Here is a 22,956-nt window from a genome sequence, read left to right on the forward strand (position 1 = left end):
AGCGTTCAGCATTTTGAGCACAATTTTAAAGCTGCCATGTTAACATGCTCATAAGTCAAAAACAATTCATTGATCCATCGCAAGATATTCAGGTAATGCTGGACACAAAAACGGCAGGACTTCAGGATTCTCACAAACCATACCCTAGCTGCGTATACCAATTACCAATGCAGCTCTGATTTATTTATTGTATAATTTAAATCAGATTTCATAATTTGATACTTATCTGAATGAAAATATTTCTAATTGTCCACCCACCCTTTGTCAGTTCCCAAGATCTAATGTTGCATTGACACAACTGTCAGCAGAGTTACCGCTGTCCTGTTCAGTAACTTCGCTTGGTGGGATGGAATACTTTTGGGCCACATGTTTTCAGTATGGTGGTGTACAGATGACATGTCTCATATTTAATAGGATCAGTTCACCTGAGAACTTTTGTCTCTCTTCTCCTGTGAACCCAGTAAGGGTTTGCTCCTGGCTTGATATGCAGTTGAATTTGGAAGAGCTGGTCCAATTGCAAAATGAAGATGCTTTATACTGCAAAATGGACTGCCACTATTTCTCAGTGAGTATGCATATAATGAATTGACAAAACTGAGTTAGCCAATGTCAACACAAGGAAATGCCTCCTGAACGTAGCTGCAAGAGAATTGTCAGTGATGAGTAACTGGACCACGCAGAGCACTGGGATCTAAAATGATCGTTGGTCTGTTATGAGGCCACCGTTCTCAGAGAGGGGAGCATTAGGTAATGACGTATTGCTTCAGTGCTCCTATGTTAGACAGGGAATCTGCTCAGGGTTCAAAACCATATTGCCATCCATCTGCATCTGGCTAGGATATACAGTATGATGAAAACAGCATGACTGGACTTTATCCATCACAAAATAAATATAAATTGCCAATCAAATTGTCTTAGAGAAGCAAATTCCTCAACATAAATAAATAAATGAAAGTAATAAATTGATCTGTGGCATTGACAGCAATGGAATAAATAAGCTGTTTCAGAGAGAATCCAAAGACAAAAGCAGAAGCATGAAGTTAGATGATAAAATATTTTGTGTTACATTACAGTCCTTGAGTTCTTGGCAAAGGTACACTTGAAAGGGTTAAACAGCCCGTGAAGATGTGGGATTGGGGATATCTGGAGATTTGCTTGACTGCGTTCAACAGACTTTACCTACAGGAGTCTAATCAGCTCTCCATAAGTGTCATGGTAGCTTGCTGCCTCTACCTATTGGCCACTGACTGAACATGCCAAAAGGCTTTGTCAACATCTTTACTCCAAACCTCGGGTTAGACACAAGTGCTATTCACAATGTGGAGTCCTTTGTGCCCAAGTCAGTGGTTAGAACTGTTTCTGTGCACCCTGCTATTTCACTTTGCTTTCCTTAAGCTTACAAAGTCGAATGGGAGGATCTGGAGGACTAGGTTTGTATGTAGAATGAGCTGCCAGAGGAAGTGGTTGAGGCAGGTAAAATAACAACTTTTAAAAGACAGGTGGACTGGTACATGGATAGGAAAAGTTTAGAAGGCTACCGGCCAAACACTGGCAAATGGGACTAGCTTGGATGGGCAGCTTGATCGGCAAGGACCAGTTGGACCAAAGGGCCTGTTTCTGCGCTGTATGACTTGATGACTATGAAACTAACTGATGCTTCTGTCAAATGGACACCTGGTAAGGACCTGAGTAGGAATTAACTATTTGTGACCATCTCAGAAGGAGACTGAACACTATTCATCGCTTTAAATTAGGTAGGAAATGCCAGTGAGCTCCATACACTGTAGATATTCGTGGAATGGAAACAGACAATAAGCACCACCGTGAGTTTGCCAGTTCTTTTCAAGCAATTCTAAAGACACTGCTCTATTCCCTCCCCAAACATGTGTGTAAACTCACTCAATCCTGCTCAGTAATTTGCTTTAGGAAAGTGCCAGTTATTCTCTTTAACCGTGAAAAACCTGTATTTTATATTGCCCATCAATATTAGGGTTTATGGAACAGCAATTTGTAACAAACACACAGTAAAATGATTCCTTTTAGGACCAGTTTTGAGTCTACACCCACACTGAGGAGCTCAAGGCATAGCTTGTTAAACTTCTCTGGAGTAAGCTTGTTCAAAATGCCATAGTTGGAAACATTCAGGCACATCACTGTACTACTGTAATGGTTAATTGGTTGGCTGACATGAAATTTCAATCTGGCATTGTCACTAACCATTGGAATGGGAAACCATATTCAGCAGGTTGTGAACCGTCTCCATTAGTAAAACTTGTTGGTGTTGTAAGGCACTGTTATTCTCTGTGGCAATGTTCAGATGCTTCTCAAGCTCTCCAATAATTGTGCTCTGCTTCACCAGCAGGTCCTGTATCTCCAGCTTCTCCACTTTTATTGATTGGAGCTCCGTTTCATGTTTACCTTCCAATTCTAGGACTTTCTGTTCCAGAAAGCTGAAAGCAAGAAGACAACAAGGGAAATTTCGATGTGCCTTCAGGTCACAGTAAGTAGAATATTTAACACATACTTTTTGTAAGAGATAAAACCACCCTACACTCTTTTAACCCATCCAAAGACTTCTGCCACTCCTAAAATGTTAAAAATTAAAGTCCACTTTAGTGTCACTTTTCCCAGACTTCCATAATTTGGTATGGTGTGGGATTTCTTTGGGAGTGAGGAATAGTTAAAGAGGAGAAAATTAAAGGCTTCAAGATTTCTATGATCAGAAATATTTCTTCTGATCATGTTGTATTATTGCCCTATAAAACTTGTTATTCTTTCTAAATGCATAAAAAAATACAACTTAAGAAATGAGTGTCCAAAACAGCCAAGAAGTCAGTTCAATGAAACTAGCTCCGTTTCAAGTGCAGGATCACATTATACAGATTAAAGCAACAGTGGACCCAAATAATGTCTAATGCATTTATTTCACAGAGTGAATTAGTATGTACTGTATGCAGGACAAAATTCATCTTCAGAGGAGTACTTTTTCATTTATTTTGTTTTCTGGATCACTGCCCATTCCTAAGTGTCCTTGAGTAGGAGGTGGGGAAGCACCTTCCTGAACCAGTGGTTGAAATATAGCAATTTGATTCAAGTGATTGGTTTGCCAACCCATTTCACGTGGAAGATTAAGAATCAATCAGATTATTGTAGTTCTGGATTCATTGATGGGCCAGACCAGGTAAGTACCATTGATATTCTCATCTGAAAGAGGATATTAATGAACCAGATGGGTTTTTAAAACAATCCAGTAACTTCATGGTCATCATTAAGAATAGCAATTTATTTTTGTTTTTAAATCCTGTGTTATTTTTAACTGAATTTAAATTCCACAACTGCCACAGTGGGATTTGAATATTTACCTCTGAATTTTTAGTCCAGGTTCTGAGTTACTAGTTTGACAACTTAACCATTGCATTATCAACACAGTGAAGCAGCAAGATATGTTTGAATGTAAAGTAACACACAAGATGTTGGAGGAACACAGTGGGTCAGGCAAGACCTATGGAGGGAAATAGATAGTTGACATTTTGGGTTGAGACCCTCATCTGGACTCAGTCTGAAACTGTTTGTTTCCCTCCATAGATGCTGCCTGACCTGCTGAGTTCCTCCAGCATCTTGTGTGTTGCTCCAGGTTCCTGCATCTGCAGTCTCTTGTGTCGCCATGTTTGAATATAATATGGTTGGGCATGAAGCTTAGAACTCTGGAATGAAACCAACATTTTTATTTAGGATAAGTGATATGCTAGGGATACTGGATATTTGAACAAAGTATTTCTGGCATTGCTGGTTTTATTCCCCAACTTTCATTTTTGAATCAAAATAATCCAAGGACTGTAATTTTTGATATAAGAATATCCAAACTAATACTTTGCCAAAAAGGCTGGAGAATGTATTCATAAATTATCAATCATTCATTCCAGAGGTTTCTGCCTGGACTTGCTTTATATAGATGTAGATACCTACTGAAACAAGAAATGCCTTGTGCTTTAGAAAAGTACATAGGGGTGGGCCATCGATTATTTAGCTTATGACTAATCTAAACCCCTACTTCAATTATCTGCCTTCGATCCATATGTCCTGATACCTTTACCTAGTGCGGTCTATACTTCTCAGTCATTATGTTTCAAGTGATCCAGCACTCAGAATCCTTTTGAAGAGAGAATTCCATATTCCATATTGGGTGGAAAAGTCATGCTGCCAGAATTCCTTAGATTTTACGCAAGAGATTCCACAGATGCTGGAATCTAGAGCAACACACACAAGATGCTGGAGGAACTCAGCAGGTCAGGAAGCATCTATGGAGGGAAATAAACAATCAGCGTTTTGGGTTGTGACCCTTCATCAGGACTGGAAAAGAAGAGGGCAGAAACAATGAGCCTACCGGGGTAGTTAGGTTTGTGGATCTTGGGTAGGAGGTAGAAACGGGTGGGGTAGGGGAACTTTCCAGTCCTGATGAAGGGTCTCGACCCAAAACATCGACTGTTTATTTCCCTCCATAGATGCTGCCTGACCTGCCGAGTTCCTCCAGCATTTTGTGTGTTGCCTTAGATTTTACTGCTTTTGGCGTCAGAGAACATGAGCATGCCACAAGAATAAATCTTGCAGTCTTGTTTTGCTGCATATTTCAACAGCTTGCCTAGCAATGTGAGCCTTCAGCTGTTTCAGTATCACCACCTGCATTTAAACACACCTGTTCTTTTCTTGGAGCTTAGTAATTTCCTGTGTCTGCACCATGATTTGTTTCTCCAGTTTATTGGTTGACAACGAGTTTTCTAACAGCTGTATTTCAAGCCGTGATGTTTGATTCAGAACCTAAAAAACAATACAAATTATCATTCAGAACAAAATTCTTGTTTAAGACTTGATTCACCACCTACAGAGCTTTGGAGAATCTTATATTTTAAACAAGTAGCTTGAAGTAAAAGCTGGATTCAGGCAGAATGATAGGTTCTGGTATTCTATGAGATTTTCCTCTGTATTTACGTGCAGTCAGCAAGATTCTCAGGGGAAAATCAATGTGACTGCAAAGTACTTGAAGCTATTTTGAAAAATAGATAGAGCGTGCCTTGGAATATTTGTTTCAGCCTGAAATGATAACCTGTTTCTCTCTCTGTAGATGCTGCTTGACCCACTGAGCACTTCCAGCATCCTCTTTTTTTTATTTTGGAATTTCTAGCATCTGCAACATTTTGCTTTGTTTGTTGACTTAGAGGCAATTATTTACATTAGATCTGGGTGACTTATGAATAAAGAGAGGCAGAAGAATTGGAGGTAAATATAGAAAGGATGAAATTCCATGCAAATATTGATTTTTGTTTCAGCAATGATCTACATACTAGATTAAAGATTCCAGCATCTGAAGTCTCTCGTGTCTCTGAAGTATTGTCTTGTTATCCTATGGTTTTGTGACTGGGTTGAAAATTGTGGGCTAACAACTGCTGAAAAAGGAAATACCAGAGCTAACGCTTCCTATTTATTTTTTGTCTTAGCCACTATTCATACCCATGAGACACAGTAATAACAAGAATGTGGGGTTAACATTCACCTCTAAAAACAGGTGGGGTAAGGGGAGGGAGAGGTCAAACAACATGTAAGTGCTTAAGGAATTTTAAACCTGGCCACAGATCATGAGTTGCATTTGGTAAATCTGAAAACACTCCCTCCAAAGGCACCAACAGATCAAAAGCTCTCCAAACTGGATTGGACCCTGCCTTATACATTTGCACCTGACCCAGCTGTTCTTCCCTGCTATTGTTACCTCTCATACCTCATTACGTACCCACCTCTCTCCACACGTCTATCTTGGCCCCAGTAATTTTCCCTCCCTATTCCGACATCGTCTGGAGGATGTCCCATTTTCTTTGATAAATCTTGAATTCTGTCCACTCTATGGTTTATGGTGCTCTCGTTCCCTTGTATTATTATAACCCACAGATTCAGCATTATTCAGTTACCAAGGACTGAAATGCCATTCTTCCTTGCCATGTGAAATGTCACAGGACCTTTCTCTGTAATAACTTACATTATGACGATGAGAATGAAAATTTCACTTAGTTTCATCCCACGATTTTTAACTATACATCGAGCTCATAAAGCAAATCAGAAAACCATTAATCTAACTGAGGAATATAATTAGCTGGGAATATAGATCCATGGAGAGTAAATAGGCTTGGGACATTAATGAGTCTTAAGCCATGATCTGAAGTGCAATACTCAGCAAATAACTGGTGATATGCAGAAGGCAAATGTCTACAAAGATGAAATAGTGATGCAAAGTGCTGGATACAGAAAATAAACAGTAGTCAGGGTATGTTAGTAAAGGATTAATTGGCGGTCGGGTGCGGATATAATGAGATTTGTAATGCAGGATTCGGAATATTATTGAGTTGTGAATTTCTGTTCCTTAAATCAGTTGTTGGGAAATTTCAATTGTCAGTTTTAAGATCAATAACACCATTGCTTCCACTCAACGTCAGCAGCAAAACAGTAACTGAGCTGAGGGGAGGTGAATACGCACATCCAATTTGGTCCACTTCAGGTTGGGAAGGAGGCCTCTTGCTTGGCCTTTCCCACAAGTCGGCAATGTATGTCAAAATTCACTGCTTTTAGTCTAGGACAGAAGATCTTGGACAAAATGGAAGGGTTACCTGTGTTTCCACATCAGTGAGCTTGCGTGTTTGTTCTGCAGTTTGAGTCAGGAGATTGGTTCCTATTTCCAACATGACTGCAGTCTGGTTGTGCACGACGTTCCGCTGGATCTCCACTATTTCAGTCTTCACACTGTCCTGAATGTAGTTTTCAAGCTTTAATGAAAATATATAATGCAAAGGTTCAATATTAGATCAATGTATCTGTCTTTTAAGTTGCAATAAGAAATTAATTATCTATTTGAAAAATTGGTTGGATCTCATAGCTGCTGAAGTAGAATTCTTCCTTTTTTCAAGGAAGGAGTCTCATCATTGGAAGGCCTTTTGATGAGGGATTTTCAACATTTTGGTCTCTTCCAGAGAGGCGGTTTAAATAGCAGCACTTTGTGAAGCTGGGAGCCCAGCACTAAGATAACATGCTAGGAGCAGAGGAAGGGAGTTCCACAGCAACTTCTCAAACCTATTCATAAATTCTTTCCACAGAAAAGCCGCTGATCCTCCAGAAATAGACATCCATTATGTTTAGAGAATTTTCTCTGTTTCTAATGAGCCTCGGTCTAAATTCAAGGTCAAGTTCAATTCAAGTTTATTGTCATGGGCAAACATACCAAGAGGATAAATGCATGAAAATTAGCTTTTTGCAGCAGCAGTAGCACAGTGCATTACAAACATGACAAGCATAAATTACATAAACTTAAATTAACATAAATTATACATAACTTACATGACACAATAAACAGAAATAACATAAAGACATTTGTGCAAGTTGAGGGAAATACGGTCCGAGGTAGAATTAGGGTTTTTCGGGTAATTTCAAGAATCTGAAATGGACAAGTGGAAGAATCACTGTCGACATTCACACCTTCCTACCAACTCTCCTGAATCTTCCCCAATCTCCCTCCATAGCAGCATTTTCTGTTGCTTCAAGTTCCTCATCAATATTCAACCAAAGAAGTCACAGTAATATTGGAGAGCTGAACCAGGAATTCCTTCCCAGTCATTTATAGAATATTTCTAATTTTTATTTTTGGCCCATTGATATTGTTTTTAATTTGAATGGTTTAACTCAAAAGAACAAGTACTCATTTCATTTTATGCTTCGGGCTGAATAATCAAATATCAAATTCAATTTGTTTTATTGGTATATCTGCAATTAAAAAAATGTTATCATAACAATAGTATTTTCCTGTGCAAGTCTGTCTTCCAGCCAATGTGACAGCAACTCTGGTGATCTTTGCAAATATTCTCATCGCAATTGAAGAAAATGGCAAGAAGCTGCTGGGAAAAAATTACTGGGAATGACAGCACCAGTTAGCAGGGGAACAAGTAAATCTGCACCACCCCTAGAACAAACAATTGGGCTGAAATTGATGTTTGCCAGTTATGAGAAATAAGATTATATCAGACTGGCCGCCTATTTTACACAGTGTTTAGTACTATATCCCTAATGGAAAACAAAAATCAGGCACAATGCAATAAAACAACAGAACTTATAGTTAAAATAGCCAAACATTCCCACGGCCTTTCATAAAAGTGTTATCCAGCAAAATTTGTCAGAGACTCAAGGAGATATTAACGTAAATAATCCATAGCTTGGTTGACAAGGTAGGTTGTAAGGAATGTCTCAAAGGAGAAAGGAAGTTGGTGAAGCTGATGCACAAGAGCCAATATTAAGATCAACGGTGAGCAAGAATTTATCATTAGAGGAGAGAAGATACCTTGAAGATTTGTAGGGTTAAAGGAGGTTGCAGAGAATGGAGAGGGTGATGCTGCAGAGGAATTTGGAAGCAAGGATAAGAATTTAAAATCAAGGTCTTGCTTAAGCAGGGGTAATGTAGATCAACCAGTATAAGTATGTTGGGGGAATAGGAATTAAGAGAAAAACTGTGGTGGGATAGAGTAAGGTGTCATCAGCATACATGGGGTGGCAGAGTACACAATGGTTGGTGCTACCGCCCTATGGTTATAGCAATCTGGGTACAATCCTGACGCTCTCCTTGTGACTGCATGGGATTCTCTCAGGTGCTCTGGTTTCCTTCCACATCCCCAAGATGTGCTGGTTGGTTAATTGGCCACAGTAAATTATCGCTTGTGAAGGTGAGTGGTAAGAGAATCAGGGAGAATTGATGGGCCTGTGAGTAAGAATAGGTTTCAGGGAAATAAGTGGGGGAATGGGATTGCTTTGAGAAATGGCATAGACTTGATGGGTTGAATGGCCCCCTCTATGTCCAAAGAAAATATGAGAACCTGATACTTGGTTTTCAGGTGATGTTTCTAACTGGCAGGTGCAGACAAAAAGAAAGAAGGAGACTAGGAAAAATTGTGATGGGGTTCCAGAATGGTGAAGAGGTGTCATTGTAAATGACTTGCTGACTGCAGTGACATGGATGAAAATGGAACTAGGGAGGTGTGGACCCAGGCAGGTGGAGACAGGAGAAGGGGGCGGTTAACTGGATAGATAAAATGGACTCTTGACCTCACAATCTACCTTGTTATGACCTTGCATCTTATCGTCTATCTGCACTACACTTTCTCTGTAGCTGTGACAGTTTACTCTGCATTCTGTGTTGTTTTACCTTGTACTACCTCAATACACTGTGTAATGAATTGATCTGTATGAATGGTGTGCAAGACAAGTTTTTCACTGTACCTTGGTACATGTGACAATAATAAACCAATTCCAAAAGGTGAGGAAGATGGGGAGGGATGTGTGACTGTAGTTACATAGGATGTCATTTGTGACTTGATAAGAGGCTCCTCTATCCTGCTCGTGAGGACAGATCACCGATTCTAGAGATCAAAACAAGGAGTTCTGGGGAAAACGAGTATGATTTTGTTGAAAACTGCAGCACATTTAAGACCTTAGAGAGGAAGGAAGAATTAAAATGGTGTTTTTTCACAAGCTTGCTTTTGGCTTTTAGCTCCCTCGCATTGTGTCTCAGAGTCACTCAAATGTCATGGAATTTTTAAAGAGATGTTGAATGCAGTAAGTAAGTGAACTTGGTTAGTTCTAAGAAGGAAAATACAATAACTATTAATAAATGGTCAATAAGCTTTTGGTTCCGACAATGGCAAAAGTAAGAAATTAAATTCTTGCTTTAATTGTTGAAAATATCTAGAAAATTGGACTTCTGTCATCTTTGCATCTCCAAATTGGCAACATAAGGGGAGATTTGGCAATAAGGTGGGGGAGGGACTTGATCTGAGAATAAAATGTCAACCAATCGGTTTTGGTATTGGGTAAAAAGGGGAAAAAGGAAAAAAAATGGTACAAGGGATATCAGATGTGAGAAAGATTTCTGATTAACATTTACCAGTCGACTTGGCAGTGTTAAGATATTAGGGCTGTTGTCAGACTGTTGAACAGAAGAAGCCCTGTTGTGCTTTTCATATCACATAGTTTGTAGAATTTGCTCCAACTGTATTTTTCACAGCACACACTCTGCATAAGAGTGGCTCTGTTCATTACCATATTGAGTGCCTTCTGCAGATATTTGCATGTTGTTACTGCAGCAAAAAAATATTTAAGTGTGTGCTTGGTTGATGCACGTAATGACTAATTTAAATCTTGCGTGAACCCAGTGCTTAAAATCAGATTGCGTTGTTAATCAGAGAGGTGGGGGATGAGTCGTACCAAGGCTTTCAATTGCTGGACGTGGATTAAATCCAACCAATGGAAGTGGGATGTAAAGGTCTTTCTGAGAGCTCAGACAGCCTCACTCTAGTTGAACGATTCATCTTCACAGATGTGACTCCCCTAGCACAGATATTTCCATAATTCAGTGTTAATTGCCACTAAATTGGCAGACTTGCTCAAAGAAAGCCCTAAAGGCAGCCAATGGGGAAAACAATGGAAAAACAGAATCTGCTCTTCTGGAATTCTGGAGGAATGTTTCTCAGGCAGCATCAATGGCATGTTTCTCTGTATCTGACTGATGTCGTATCTGCCTTGTGAACAATTACAATCTGCTTTGTTCCAACAAGCATTCTCAATGTGTTAAGTCTCCATTTAAAGTCATTCACATCTTCAGATGTGGCTAGTTAAGGATAGTTCTGAATATTAAAATTTGCCTGGAACGTGAGTGGCAGGAAAGTAATGGATGTCAAAGATAAATAGATCATTAGATATTAAGGGAAATCAAAGGACGGGGATTTAGTGCAGGAAAGTGACAATGAGCCATGATATTGAATGGTGAAACAGGCATGGGGGTCCAAACGGCCAACTCCTGCTTCTATTTTTTGTGTTCTTATGCGGTAAACACATTGATGGACTGACTGACTGAGATGGAGTCACTTTAATCCATGCAGATAGACATTAAATCAAAACCCGGAGTTTTGAGCAAAAGAAATCTCATTTCAATATGTGACCAGACATCAAAGGGAGAGTTCTGCTTTAGTGGAAAGCAGGGAATCTACAGAACAACTATCTGTCTCCTGGAAAGGACGTCCCAGGACAGTCAGAGTTCCGACGCATACAGAAGGGCCAAGTTTGATGTCATTCAGTCTACAGAAAGCTAAATTGCACAAGTTTATTCCATAACCGTAACAGTTAATGCATATTTGATGACTGAACTCAACCCATATTTGGACAGCACACTCCAGCCTGCACAAGGACCAATCACTTAAAGTTAAAGGGAATTCCTTACATATAATGTGCACTGGTGCAATTGGACTCAGAATTTAGAACATTAATCCTTAGCACTAGCCTTAATGTCTATTTAAATAAAAGTAACAGGGAGAACAATTATCATAGAATCATAAAATCATATAGCATAGAAACAGGCTATTCAGCCCAACTTGTCCAGACTGGCCATTGGGCAACCTTTAGTATTAAGCCCCTCACCCAGCACTTGGGCCATAGCCCTCTATGTTTAAACGATTTAAGTGTTCATCCAAATACTTCTTAAATGCTGTCAGTGACCCAGCTTAAACCACTCTCTCAGGCAGTACATTGCAGGCATTTACCACTCTCTGGGTGAAGAAGGTGCCCCTCATATCCCCTCTGAATTTATGTCGCTAGATTTATCTACCTCTGATATGGGGAAAGGTTTCCTGCTGTCTGCCCTATTTATACCCCTCATAATTTTGTATACCTCTATCATGTCTCCTCTAAACTCCTCTGCTCCAGGGAGAACAAACCCTGCTTCTCCAGTTATTCCTCATAACTGAACTGTTTCGTCTCAGGCAATATCCTGGTGAACCTCCTCTGCACCCTCTCCAGTGCCATCACACTCTTCCTATTCCTCAGTGACCACTGCATGCTCTAGTCCAGCTGTTTTATAAAGTTGGAGCATAATCTCCTACTGCTGTATTCAATGCCCCCAACTCATGAAGGCCAGTGTCCCATATGCCTTCCTAACCATGTTGTCTATCTGCATTGCCACCTTCAAGGATCTATGGATTTGTACTCTTGAGATCCTGCTGTTCCTCAATATCTCCTCAGAACTTCCTATTCATGATGTTTGTCCTGACCTCATTGGTACTCCAAAAAATGCATTATCTCACATTTGTCTGGATAAAACTCCATCTGCCTTTTTTTTAGCTGATTTCACCAACACATTGATATCTCTCTGTAACCTAAGGCTACCTTTCACGCTATCACACCATCTTCATGTCATTTGCAAACTTACTGGTCTTGTCTCCACATCCAAGTAATTTATAAACAGCAAGGTTCACAGCATCAATCCTTGCAGTACACCACCAGTTACAGGCATTGGCATTAACGTTACCCTCTGTCTCCCATTTCTAAGCCAGTTTTGGATCCAGTTTGCCAATTTGCCCTGGATCTCATAGACCTGAACCTTTTGAACCGGAATCCTTTGTGGGACCTTGTCAAAGGCTTTGTTGAAGTCTATGTAAATCATGTCTACTGCCCTGTGCTCATCAATACATTTTGTTACCTCTCCAGAGAATTCAAATTAGTCAGACAGGATCTGTGCTTGACAAAGCCATGTTGGCTGCCTCTGGTTAGTCCCTGTCTTTTGAAATGATTATTAATCCTCACCCATCAGAAATTTTTCCAGTATCCTCTCTACAAGTGATGTTACCACTCTCTGGGTGGAGAAGGATTAGAGTTAATTATAGAGTAGAATTACAAATAAGCTCCAGATACAAAAGCTAGAAGTAAAGCAAATGAAAAATGGCACAACTTGATCAACCAAGTCTTGTCCATTGCAGAATCTTCCATCCATAAAGACAAAGCCCCACCCATAGAAATTATTTGACAGCTGGCTAAATCAGGCTTTGAAGCTGAGCCAGTTGTCAAAACCATCAGTTTGAAATTTGGTGAAGGTCACTTATACTTACAAATATTAAAATTCATTCTAAAACTTTCAAATTTTAATCATTCTATTAACATTGTTGATAATGATAAAAGTTAAAGAAAAATTTAAACACAGAAATCAGAAAACACTGACAATTAATTTTAAAAACAAAAATTCTTTTACTTTATCCATAAATGTAAATTAACTTACTCTCCTGCAACTGTTGAATAATTACAGGAAGTTGGAGCTTCATTGCAAATTAGGAGCCCAGTTCGAATGATTATGGCAAGGACTCTCAGAGCTCAGGACATCCATGTTTATGTACATTTGCATAGAAAGCCTGAACTTCCTGACATTTATGTTATAAAATACCACCTATTACTTGCAGAACTGGTATCTTTTCTCAGGAATATCCAAGCCATTAACTCTGTTTCTCTCTCCACAGATGCTGTCTGACCTGCTGACTATTTATGGCAATTGCTGATTTTATTACTGCATGAACTATCCCTTAGGGAAAAGCAATGCTGGAAAATCATTTGCAGCTTTATGAAGCTTTGTGTCAAAGCTGCAGAATTGTAATAAAGTCAAAAATAAACGGCAATAATTTGCAGAAGATTTGGCTGAATGAAGATCCTGAGAAACCCAAGTACTATTCAAGTCCTTCTACTAAATTATGAAAGCCAGCCCTAATTTAAATACTTTTGGAGATCTTAATGAGCCAAATTCACAACACATGCTGGTTCTGAGCACAAGTTCTTCCAGGGTGTTTCATCAAGTGCACTCACATCAGATGCTTCTCCACAGCCTGTGATGTCAGTCCTGGCACACAAAGTGCGACAGCACTACAGGTGCTGAAGATTACATTATCAGCTCTGTTGCCCTTTCAAAAAAGGCAACATTTGATCAGCTGTAAGACAAAGATAACTGGAGATATCTTCAATCCTTCTCACAAAGCTAACAGGAAGCAATTAACTGAAGCCATTTTAAATCGTTACAAGATCAGGCATGGCTCCAAATTAAATGAAAGGAAATTATGCTTCTAAATTGAAATTGGTGCCTGCTCATTAATATTATAAGATGTAAATTTCAGGATCCAAATAACTCATCTTGAAAAATAAAATACAGAATGACTGAGAACACTCAGTAAGTTAATTGACATTCCAGGTAATAATTTCTTTTTAATAGGAAGAGAAAACTCTTCTGTTTTGGTACCCTGATATCATTCATGCCTCCCACATTTCCTCAGGAAGCAATGCGTCAGACCGTAACATCATTTGGCTGATCAGTTGAAGTGGCTGTATCAAGTGAAGATTAATTAAGCAGAGGTAGTTTGTTTTCTCCCTTTTTCCTTAACCCTTCCAATTCTGAACTATTTTTAATGTTTCCAAAAATATAAAAGTGAGGCAGAAATAAATGAACATTGATTTGCTTATAAGAAAGAGGCAAGACAGGTTAAAAAAATATATATAATGGGGGATAAGGAAATGCCTGAGGTATGAAACAAATTTTGTACCAGGCTTTCCGGTAGAAAATGCAATAAATATACTAGAAATACTGAGAAACAATCAGGAATGTAAAGTCATTAACATTTTCAATTTTTAAGCTTCAGAGAAATTAAGGGGTCTGAAAGACATTTGATTCCCTGGACCTGATATCCTGCATCTAAGTGTTTTATGAGAATGGGTATTAGTAATGACCTTCCAAAAATCACTACATCACCAGTCAATTGGAAGATTGCAAATTTGACACCATTATTCAAGAAAGGAGGAAGGCAGGCTAACGAACCGAATATACGCTGTCAGAAAAATGCAGGAATCCATTACTAAGTACGTTATTACAGAGCACTTAGATAATCATAATATAATTAGGATAATTGTTATGAAGTTGTGAAAAGAAAATCATAATTTTGGTAAATCCAATACAGATTATTTTTGATGTTACAAGCAAGGGGGAATCAACAGAATCCTTTCCTCCCCATCCAGATGCATCACAGCTTGGTACGGTAACTGCTCTGCCCAAGACTTCAAGAAATTGCAGAGAGCTCTGAATACAGCTCAGTCTATTGCTCAGACCAGCCTCCCCTCCATTGACTCTGTCCACACTTATTGCTGCCTTGGAAATCGGCCAATGTAAACAAAGACCCCTCACACCCTGGTCATTCTCTCTTCTCCCCCCTTCCATCAGGCAAAAGATACAAAAGCTTGAAGTGTACCACCAGGGTCAAGGACAGATTCTATCCTACTGTTATAAGACTCTTGAACGGATCTCTTGTATGATAAAGATGATTTCTTGATCTTTCAGTCTACCTCATTATGGCCCTTGCATCTTATTGTCTACCTGCAGTGCACTTTCTCTGTAACTGTAACAATAAATTCTGAATTCTGTTATTGCTTTTCCTATTGTACTGCCTTGATGTACTCATGTTTGTAATTATCTGTCTGGATGGCATGCAAAGAATTTCACTGTTTCTTGGTACATGTGATAACAATAAACCAATCACCAGAAGAAGAATATGTAAATATTCAAAAGGGACTTGATATGGCATCGCACAAAGGTTGCTATTTAAATAAGGGCCAATGGAGTTGGTTGTAATATATTTGTATGGACAGAGGATTGACCAAGGACAGAAATTAGAAAGAATGGGTAAACAGGTCTTCTTTGGGTTGGGAGGCTGCTACTAGTAGAATGCCACAAGGATCAATATTGATATGTAAGCAATTTACAATTGACATGAATGACTCAGATGAAAATAAAATACAATGTTTTCATATTTGCTAATGATGCAAAGCTGGGTGGAAAAATGACTGCAAGAAAGATGCAAAAAGTCTGCCACAGCAAATAGACAACATTTTCTCTTTTCCCTCCTACTGAGAAAGTACATGGACAATGTGAGGTTATTCACTTTGGTATGAAAAATAGAATATTTTTGCAACAGTGAGAAATTTGCAAAGGTTGATGTCTTGTTCTATGAAAGGCAAGAAGTTAACATGCAGGTTCAGCAAGCAAGTTGGAAGGAAATGATATGTCGGCACTTACACATATATAAGGAAGCCTTGCTGCAATTGTGCAAAACTTTGATGATACCATGCCCGGAGCACTGTCTGCAGCTTTCTTCTCCATACATAAGGTGAAACATGCTGGCCTTTGATCCTGTGCTGTATAGCTTTATTTGATTCATTCTTGGGATAAGGGGCTTGTCCTCATTGTGTAAGGTTGGCCTCTATTTGCTGAAATGAGAAGGGTTCTCAATGTTAAGTTATTAAATCCAAGAGGGATTCATAGTGTTACTGCTTCCTTGGCTAAATGAGTTCATATGTAAGGAACTGTGTCTCAGGATAAGGAGAAATCCGTATAGGAATGAGTTGAAAAATTGCTTCACTCAACCGGTTGTAAATCTTTAGAATTCTTTTAAATTCTCTGCCCTGGTGGGCTGTTGATTGTTTTCCATTGAATATATTCAGAACTGAAATTGACTGCTGTTTGGACTCTAATTTTAGGGGTTTTAGATCAGCAATAAGGGAATTGGGCAGAAATGTGGACTTCAAGTTTAGGATTAGCCATGGTCTTTATAAATGGCTGAGCAAACCCACAGGCCATGTAACCTACTTCTGCTCCCTTTTTATAATCTATTCCTTTCTTCTTTAAGGTGAAAACCAAGTTACTGCAAATGCTGAAAATCTGAAATAAAATAAAAAATTTTGGTGGTATATTGTTGGTAGTCAAGCAAGATGGCACCAGAGAATCTCTGCAGATCTACTCATTACTTCTGCTATGACCGTTCTACTTTTTTGAATTTAATTTCTATGTCACTAAGTATTACTAATAATGTTCTTTTAAATCTTCTTACAGGGCTGGCGATTTTCCGAACAATCTACCTTCAAATACCTTGCACCTTATTGTCTACCTGCACTGCACTTCCTCTGTAGCTGTGACACTTTACTCTGTACTTTGTTATTGTTTTTACCCTGTACAACCTCAATGTTCCGTGTAATGAATTGATCTGTACAAACGGTATGCGAGACAAGTTTTTCACTGTAGCTCAGTACAAGTAACAATAATAAAATGATACCAATACCAATATTGGTGAGTCAGGCTGCCTCTGTGGGGAGAGTCTCAGACTGATATCATCAAACTGTTGAACAAAGGGATGTAACCAACTTGAAGTAAAAATTTGCAGGAATGATAAAAGGTAAGATGGCTACATAATCAACCAGACAAAACTTTCCAAGTGCAAAATTTCAGCTGGTAACCTAAAACACCTGTAGCCAGGGCAAATTTAGAATGTATTTCACTTTATTTTACTGCCTCAGACAGTGTTCATTCTGCTACAGTAAAGTCAGCTGTAAATGTTTTAATCAATGGGGAAATGGTGGGCTGGATGAGATGATCTCATTACAGAATAGCCCAAGGGTTCAGATGACATCATAACCTATAACAGCGAGGCTTCCTTCAACACTTCCCTTTTTTGTCTGAGGACTGTGCAATGTTGAGACTTGATAGTAAAAACTGGCGTGAAAACTTGGAAGTGACTTTGTTGCTAGCAGGTTGTGGTCAGCAGCTTTGAGAGGAAATAATAAGCTTATCTCACTGCTTCCGATGACATAATCTATTTAGAATACATATTTGTATAATGCAGTTGCCTGCACTTTGCTCAATACCTGATAGGTATTGTTCTCTTACTGAGCAGAATCACTGAAGACTCTTAGATTGCAATAAACTTCTGCTGAAGAAGTATGATTTTGGGGTCAAAATATTAAGTTACTTATTAAGAATTTGTTAATTGAGTTTATAGTTTTAAAGAATCTTGTGTGTGGAAAAAACAGTCCTGTTCCCATTAATATCTCATCTGAATTCCGACTTTTCTTGTGCCGTGCTTATTCTGCCTTCATTTCTTCAACTGGACGATTTCAACCGAAGGAGTAATCGACATTCAATGTCAATGTTTAAGAGGCTGACGGAAGGCAGGCCTGATTTAACTTGCCAAAATTCCCTCTTTTGATTTCAAAATTTCGGCTGTTAAACCAAGACACTTGTAACCAAGACCAATCATGGATGCCTTTCACTATGTAACTGTCTCATGCACTATTCCTTCTGCTGTGGCAAAGTCAGTTGTGAAAGCTTTAATTAACAAGAAAATATCAGGATGGATGAGGTCATATTGTTATGGAATAGCCCAAAGGTTCAGATGACATCATAACCCATAACAACAAGATTTTCCTGCAAAACTTCCCTTCTTTTTTGTCATGGATACTGTTCAGATGAGATAATGGAAACTGGCTCAAAGACTTCAATGCCAGCGAGTTGTATTGACAAGCTACTGGAGGAAATAATAAACACCTCTTTTGAATCATCCAGTGCTGTAAAGATGTTAGATATCCCACAGAAGTAGTAACCTGCTGCCGCTAAACAACAAATTTCTTGTCATATGTCAGTGATAATAAATCTGATTCTGATCAGCAGACAAGTCATCAATCCTTGGAACCTTGGAATATTGAATACTCCCACTTCAGGTAATCCCCACCTCCCCTTCCCCACAAACCCACCCCCCTCCAGGCTTTTTGTCTTCTTCCCCTTCCTAGCCTCTTTTTGTTTCTCTCTTCTTACCTTTTACCCATCCCCCAGTGGATCTACTCTCTCCTCCTTCCCTGCACCTGCACACCATTATCTCTTACCTGCATCTACCTATCACCATCCTGTGCCCACCCCTCCTCCAGTCCTTTGTCCACCTATCACTGCTCTGCTTTCCCCTCCTATATATTGTGCTTCCCCTTTCCCTACTTTCAGTCCTTAAAAGGGTCCTGACCTGAAACATTGACTCCCTGCTTTTCTCCACAAATGCTGCCTGGCCTGCTGAGTTCTTACAGCATCATCGTGTTTTTCTTGAAGTCATTGATCTTGCTTGTCAACTGAGTGACTATTTAACCTCACAGCTGTGAAAGTGCATGGTTATATGATAGGAAAAGTGCAGGTACTTCCACATATGGTAGGCCATTGGGGATTCAATATCTGAGTGCCCTCAGTAAACAGATTACACGGAAGTACAATAAATGAAATGGGATGCACAGCATAAAAGCAGGCCAATCTGGCCACACAAACCTTGCCCCAGTCTAGTCTGCCAACATCTATCAGCATATTCTTCAGTTCCTTTCTCCCTCTTGTTTTTATCTAGTTTATACTTCATTTTATTTATACAGTTTACTTCTTGATAGACAGTTCCACCTCCAAACAATTAATACTAGTCTTCAATCATATTTGAGCAGGGGAAACAACTGCGTGGCCAGATTGTGTTCTAATTCCATCTACAAGTTTGCAGATGGTACCACTGCAGTGGGCCAAATCTCAAATAACGATGAGTCGGAGTACAGGAAGGAAGGAGATGGAGAGCCTGTTGACATGGTGTCATGACAACAACCTTTCCCTCAATGTCAGCAAAACATAAGAGCTGGTCATTGACTTCAGGAAGGGGGGTGGTGCACATGCTCCTGTCTACATCAATGGTGCTGAGGTCGAGAGGGTTGAAAGCTTCAAGTTCCTAGGAGTAAACATCACCAATGTCCTGGTCCAACAACATAGACACCACGGTCAAGAAAGCTCACCAGCCCCTCTACTTCCTCAGGAGGCTAAAGAAATTTGGCATGTCTCCCTTGACCCTTACCAATTTTTATTGACGTACCATAGAAAACATCCTATCTGGACACATCATGGCTTGATATGGCAATTGTTCTGCCCAAGACTGCAAGAAACTGCAGAGAGTTGTGGACACAGCTCAGCACATCACAGCAACCATCCTCCCCTCTGTGGACTTTGTTTAGACTTCTCACTGCCTTGGTAAAGCAACCAACATAAACAAAGACCCCACCCACCCCGGACATTCTCTCTTCTCCCTCCTGCCTTCAAGCAGAAGATACGTACCATCAAGCTCAAGGACAGCTTCTATCCTGCTGTTATAACATTATTAAATGGTCCCCTAGTACGATAAGATGGACTCCTGACCTCACAATCTAACTCGTTATGACCTTGCACCTTATTGTCTGTCTGCGCTGCACTTTCTCTGTATTTGTAACATGTTATTCTGCGTTCTGTTATTGTTTTTCCTTGTACTACCTCAATGCACTGTTGTAATGAAATGATCTGTATGGATGGTATACAAAACACAGTTTTTCACTGTACCTCGGTGCATGTGACAATGATAAACCAATTTACCAACAAATCTTGATTTATGGATAATTCACAGTACAACATAAGCAAAAACAGAAATTTGTGAAATATTCAGCAGATAATTCTGTATCCATGGAGGGAGAAACAAGGCTGCCCAATGCTGTAGGACCTGCTGAATGCTTCCAGCGCTTCGGTTTTTTTTATTTTAGATTTCTAGCATCTGCTAGTATTTTGCTTAGAGAAAATGTAGGTCTTTTTTTTCCTCAGGGAATACAGATAGATCACTCAGAAGAAAAGATATGAACCAATCTTCCTTCATGTATGTTCTTTTGCTTTTAGCTGACAAAGTCCAATAGTAACTCTTTACACAATTTCATGAACTAAGGCTGGGCCAAATTGTTTTATTACCAAATCACTATATTGAGAATATTTGAGAGAGAAGATGTATATCTGCTGGAATCGTACTGACAGTCCACAGCAGCTCCAGTGGGATAGTCAAGTAGTCCCCAAATATTGTGGAGTAACCACAATCCTTCCATTTTCATTATAGTCAAGAGCAGATGAATAATTTGTAAAAAGTTAGCATTCATAGACAAGAGTAACGTTTGCCTCATCCTCTTCTGTAACATTTTATCCTTTAATCAATGTTGTCCCTTCTTCTTCTACTGTTCTTTCTGTTTACCTTCCACTTTGAATTGGTTTTTAAAAGTTTGATGATAGTTAAGTGCCTTCCCATATTATCTCACTTCCTTTCAATCCTTTCTCATTCTTTCTACAGACTGTATCTTGGTTTCTCTTTTCATTGATGTATATTTCACTCTGCCCCTGACTGCTGTTGAGAACTGGATCCAAACTTGCTCATGGCTTCTGCATCTCGCAAAAACAACTTCATCTCTTCATGGAATCAAAGGCATAACTATTTGCAAGATGCAGATTAAGTCCTGCAAGATATTGGAAAAGGTACATCTAAAGTCAATGACAATGACATCAGTGAAGGAAAAAGTACACCGGGAATTCTCATTTAGAATATTTAATCTGGTTCCTTTTCCTTTTAGATTCTGAATATTTTTGAACTTAATATTCACCTATTTCATTTTGAGGAACATCTATTGGTAAAGACAATGAGCTCTCATTGGAGCTAAGTCAGAATTTAATTATTCTGTAATGAGATAGGGAATGTTTTTTGAAGGACTGTGAGATAAAGAAGCTGGGATGTTGGCTTTGCGCGATATAATTGAATAATTGTGATTAAGTAAATATAACTAATTGGAAAAGAGAGAAAAATGGGAACTTAAGCAATGGTGTAAAATAAAGAATGGTAAATTAGAAAAGAAAGCTTTGTTTGGGAAAACAGAACAAAATTGACAGCTTTAAGGTCCATAATGATGATAGCAGTCATAATTGGCAAGTGCAAATAAATCCATCCTTTTCGGAAGAGAAATTCAATGCATTTCAGAAATTAAATACAGTGTGCAACTGCAAATACATATGTTTAATTAACACAAGTGATCGTGGATGAGTTTCTATCTGAAGCAAATTCATAATAAGGATAAATTAAATCTACAATCTTAGACATAGTTTCCAACCTTATATATTTCTCAATTTATGCACTTTCAAATCATGTTGGTGCCTTCATTGTTGTGCATTTCTGATATAAAAGGGCAACGGCAAGTCTTTCCCTGCCGGGGACCGGCCTGGAATAGCAACAACAACTTATATTTATATAGTGACTTTGATACCTTTACATTTCTATAGTGATTTTGACAGCATTCTATGGTGCTTGGCCAGAGCACGATCGAACAAAATTGGCCACCAAACCAAATGAGGAAACATTAGGTAACCGAAAGCTTAGTCAAAGTCTTAAAGGGAAGAAAGAACACAGAGAAGTAGAAAGATTTAGAAAGGGAATTCCAGAACAAATCAGAGAGAATTGAAGGTACTCAACACAACTCAAGAAAGTAGGAGCAGGAAAAGACCACTTAGCGCCTCAAGCCTGCCCTGCCATTCAATGTGATCATGGCTGATCTGCCCCAAGTCTCAGCTCCTCTTTTGCACCAGTTCGACAGAGTTTTCAATTCCCTGATCTTTCAAAAAAAATGATCTCTCTCCTCACTAAACACCTCCAATGATCTAGCCTCCACAACCATCCGGGGCAGAGAATTCTTGAGATTCACGACCGTCTGCAAGAAAAAAATTCCTATCCCTCAGTTTTAAATGACCACCCCTAATCTTGTAACTATGTTCCCTTGTTCAAGATTTTTCTACTTGTGGAAAGACCTCAACATATACCGTCATGCTCTGTTGAAATGTTGCATGTTTCATCCTTCGAAAATCCAAAGAATACAGGTCTGACAATTTTAGCTGTTTGCAAGAGTAAGTAATTGAGGGCTGAGGACAGATGCTTATCAGGGATTATTCTGGAGTTATGAAATTATGGATAGCAGATATTAATTAAATGAGGAGACAAGAGACTTCAGAATCCGCCTTCAGGAAATAAAACCTGTTCACAATTTAACTTCAACTGATAATTTATTAAACCAATCATTGGGTGTGGGACATTCTGCTTGTGTACAATTGAAACTATGCAGAAGAAGAAAATAAATGAATGTGCATGTTAATTCTGCTCACCATGTCTTATGTTAATGCATCATTAAAGGCCTATCCCTGCCACTTAATGCACAGTTCAGGACAGGTTTGTTTTTGTCACTTAATATTCTGGCTAGTTGTTTATTCAGGGAGCTACCCCTCAACACTGTAACAAAAGAGCTATATTTTGGGTGTCTGGATGTTGTGCTGAGAAGCTTTGGGACCAACCACCAGTATTGAATATTCAAAGAGGTTCTGCTGGTTGGGGTGTGCTACCATCGTCAATATGCAAAGTTACC

At 39.1% G+C, this 22,956-nt stretch overlaps 1 protein-coding gene across 2 annotated transcripts in view; it reads right to left on the bottom strand.

Moving 5' to 3' along the window:
- angpt2b (angiopoietin 2b) overlaps positions 1–22,956 on the bottom strand; it is a 135,229-nt gene that overhangs the window by 70,786 nt on the left and 41,487 nt on the right. The window contains exons 2-4 of one of the 2 annotated variants that reach the window (XM_052036372.1): positions 6,651–6,806; positions 4,694–4,815; positions 2,218–2,450 (exon numbers count right to left, since the gene is read on the bottom strand). In XM_052036372.1, coding sequence (XP_051892332.1) covers positions 2,218–2,450; positions 4,694–4,815; positions 6,651–6,806 — 511 coding nt within the window. Of the gene's footprint in view, positions 1–2,217; positions 2,451–4,693; positions 4,816–6,650; positions 6,807–22,956 lie in introns of those variants that run through there. The other variant, XM_052036373.1, reaches the window with a different exon arrangement.

Source organism: Pristis pectinata, chromosome 22 (genome assembly GCF_009764475.1).
Source record: "Pristis pectinata isolate sPriPec2 chromosome 22, sPriPec2.1.pri, whole genome shotgun sequence".
Lineage (NCBI taxonomy): Eukaryota > Metazoa > Chordata > Chondrichthyes > Rhinopristiformes > Pristidae > Pristis > Pristis pectinata.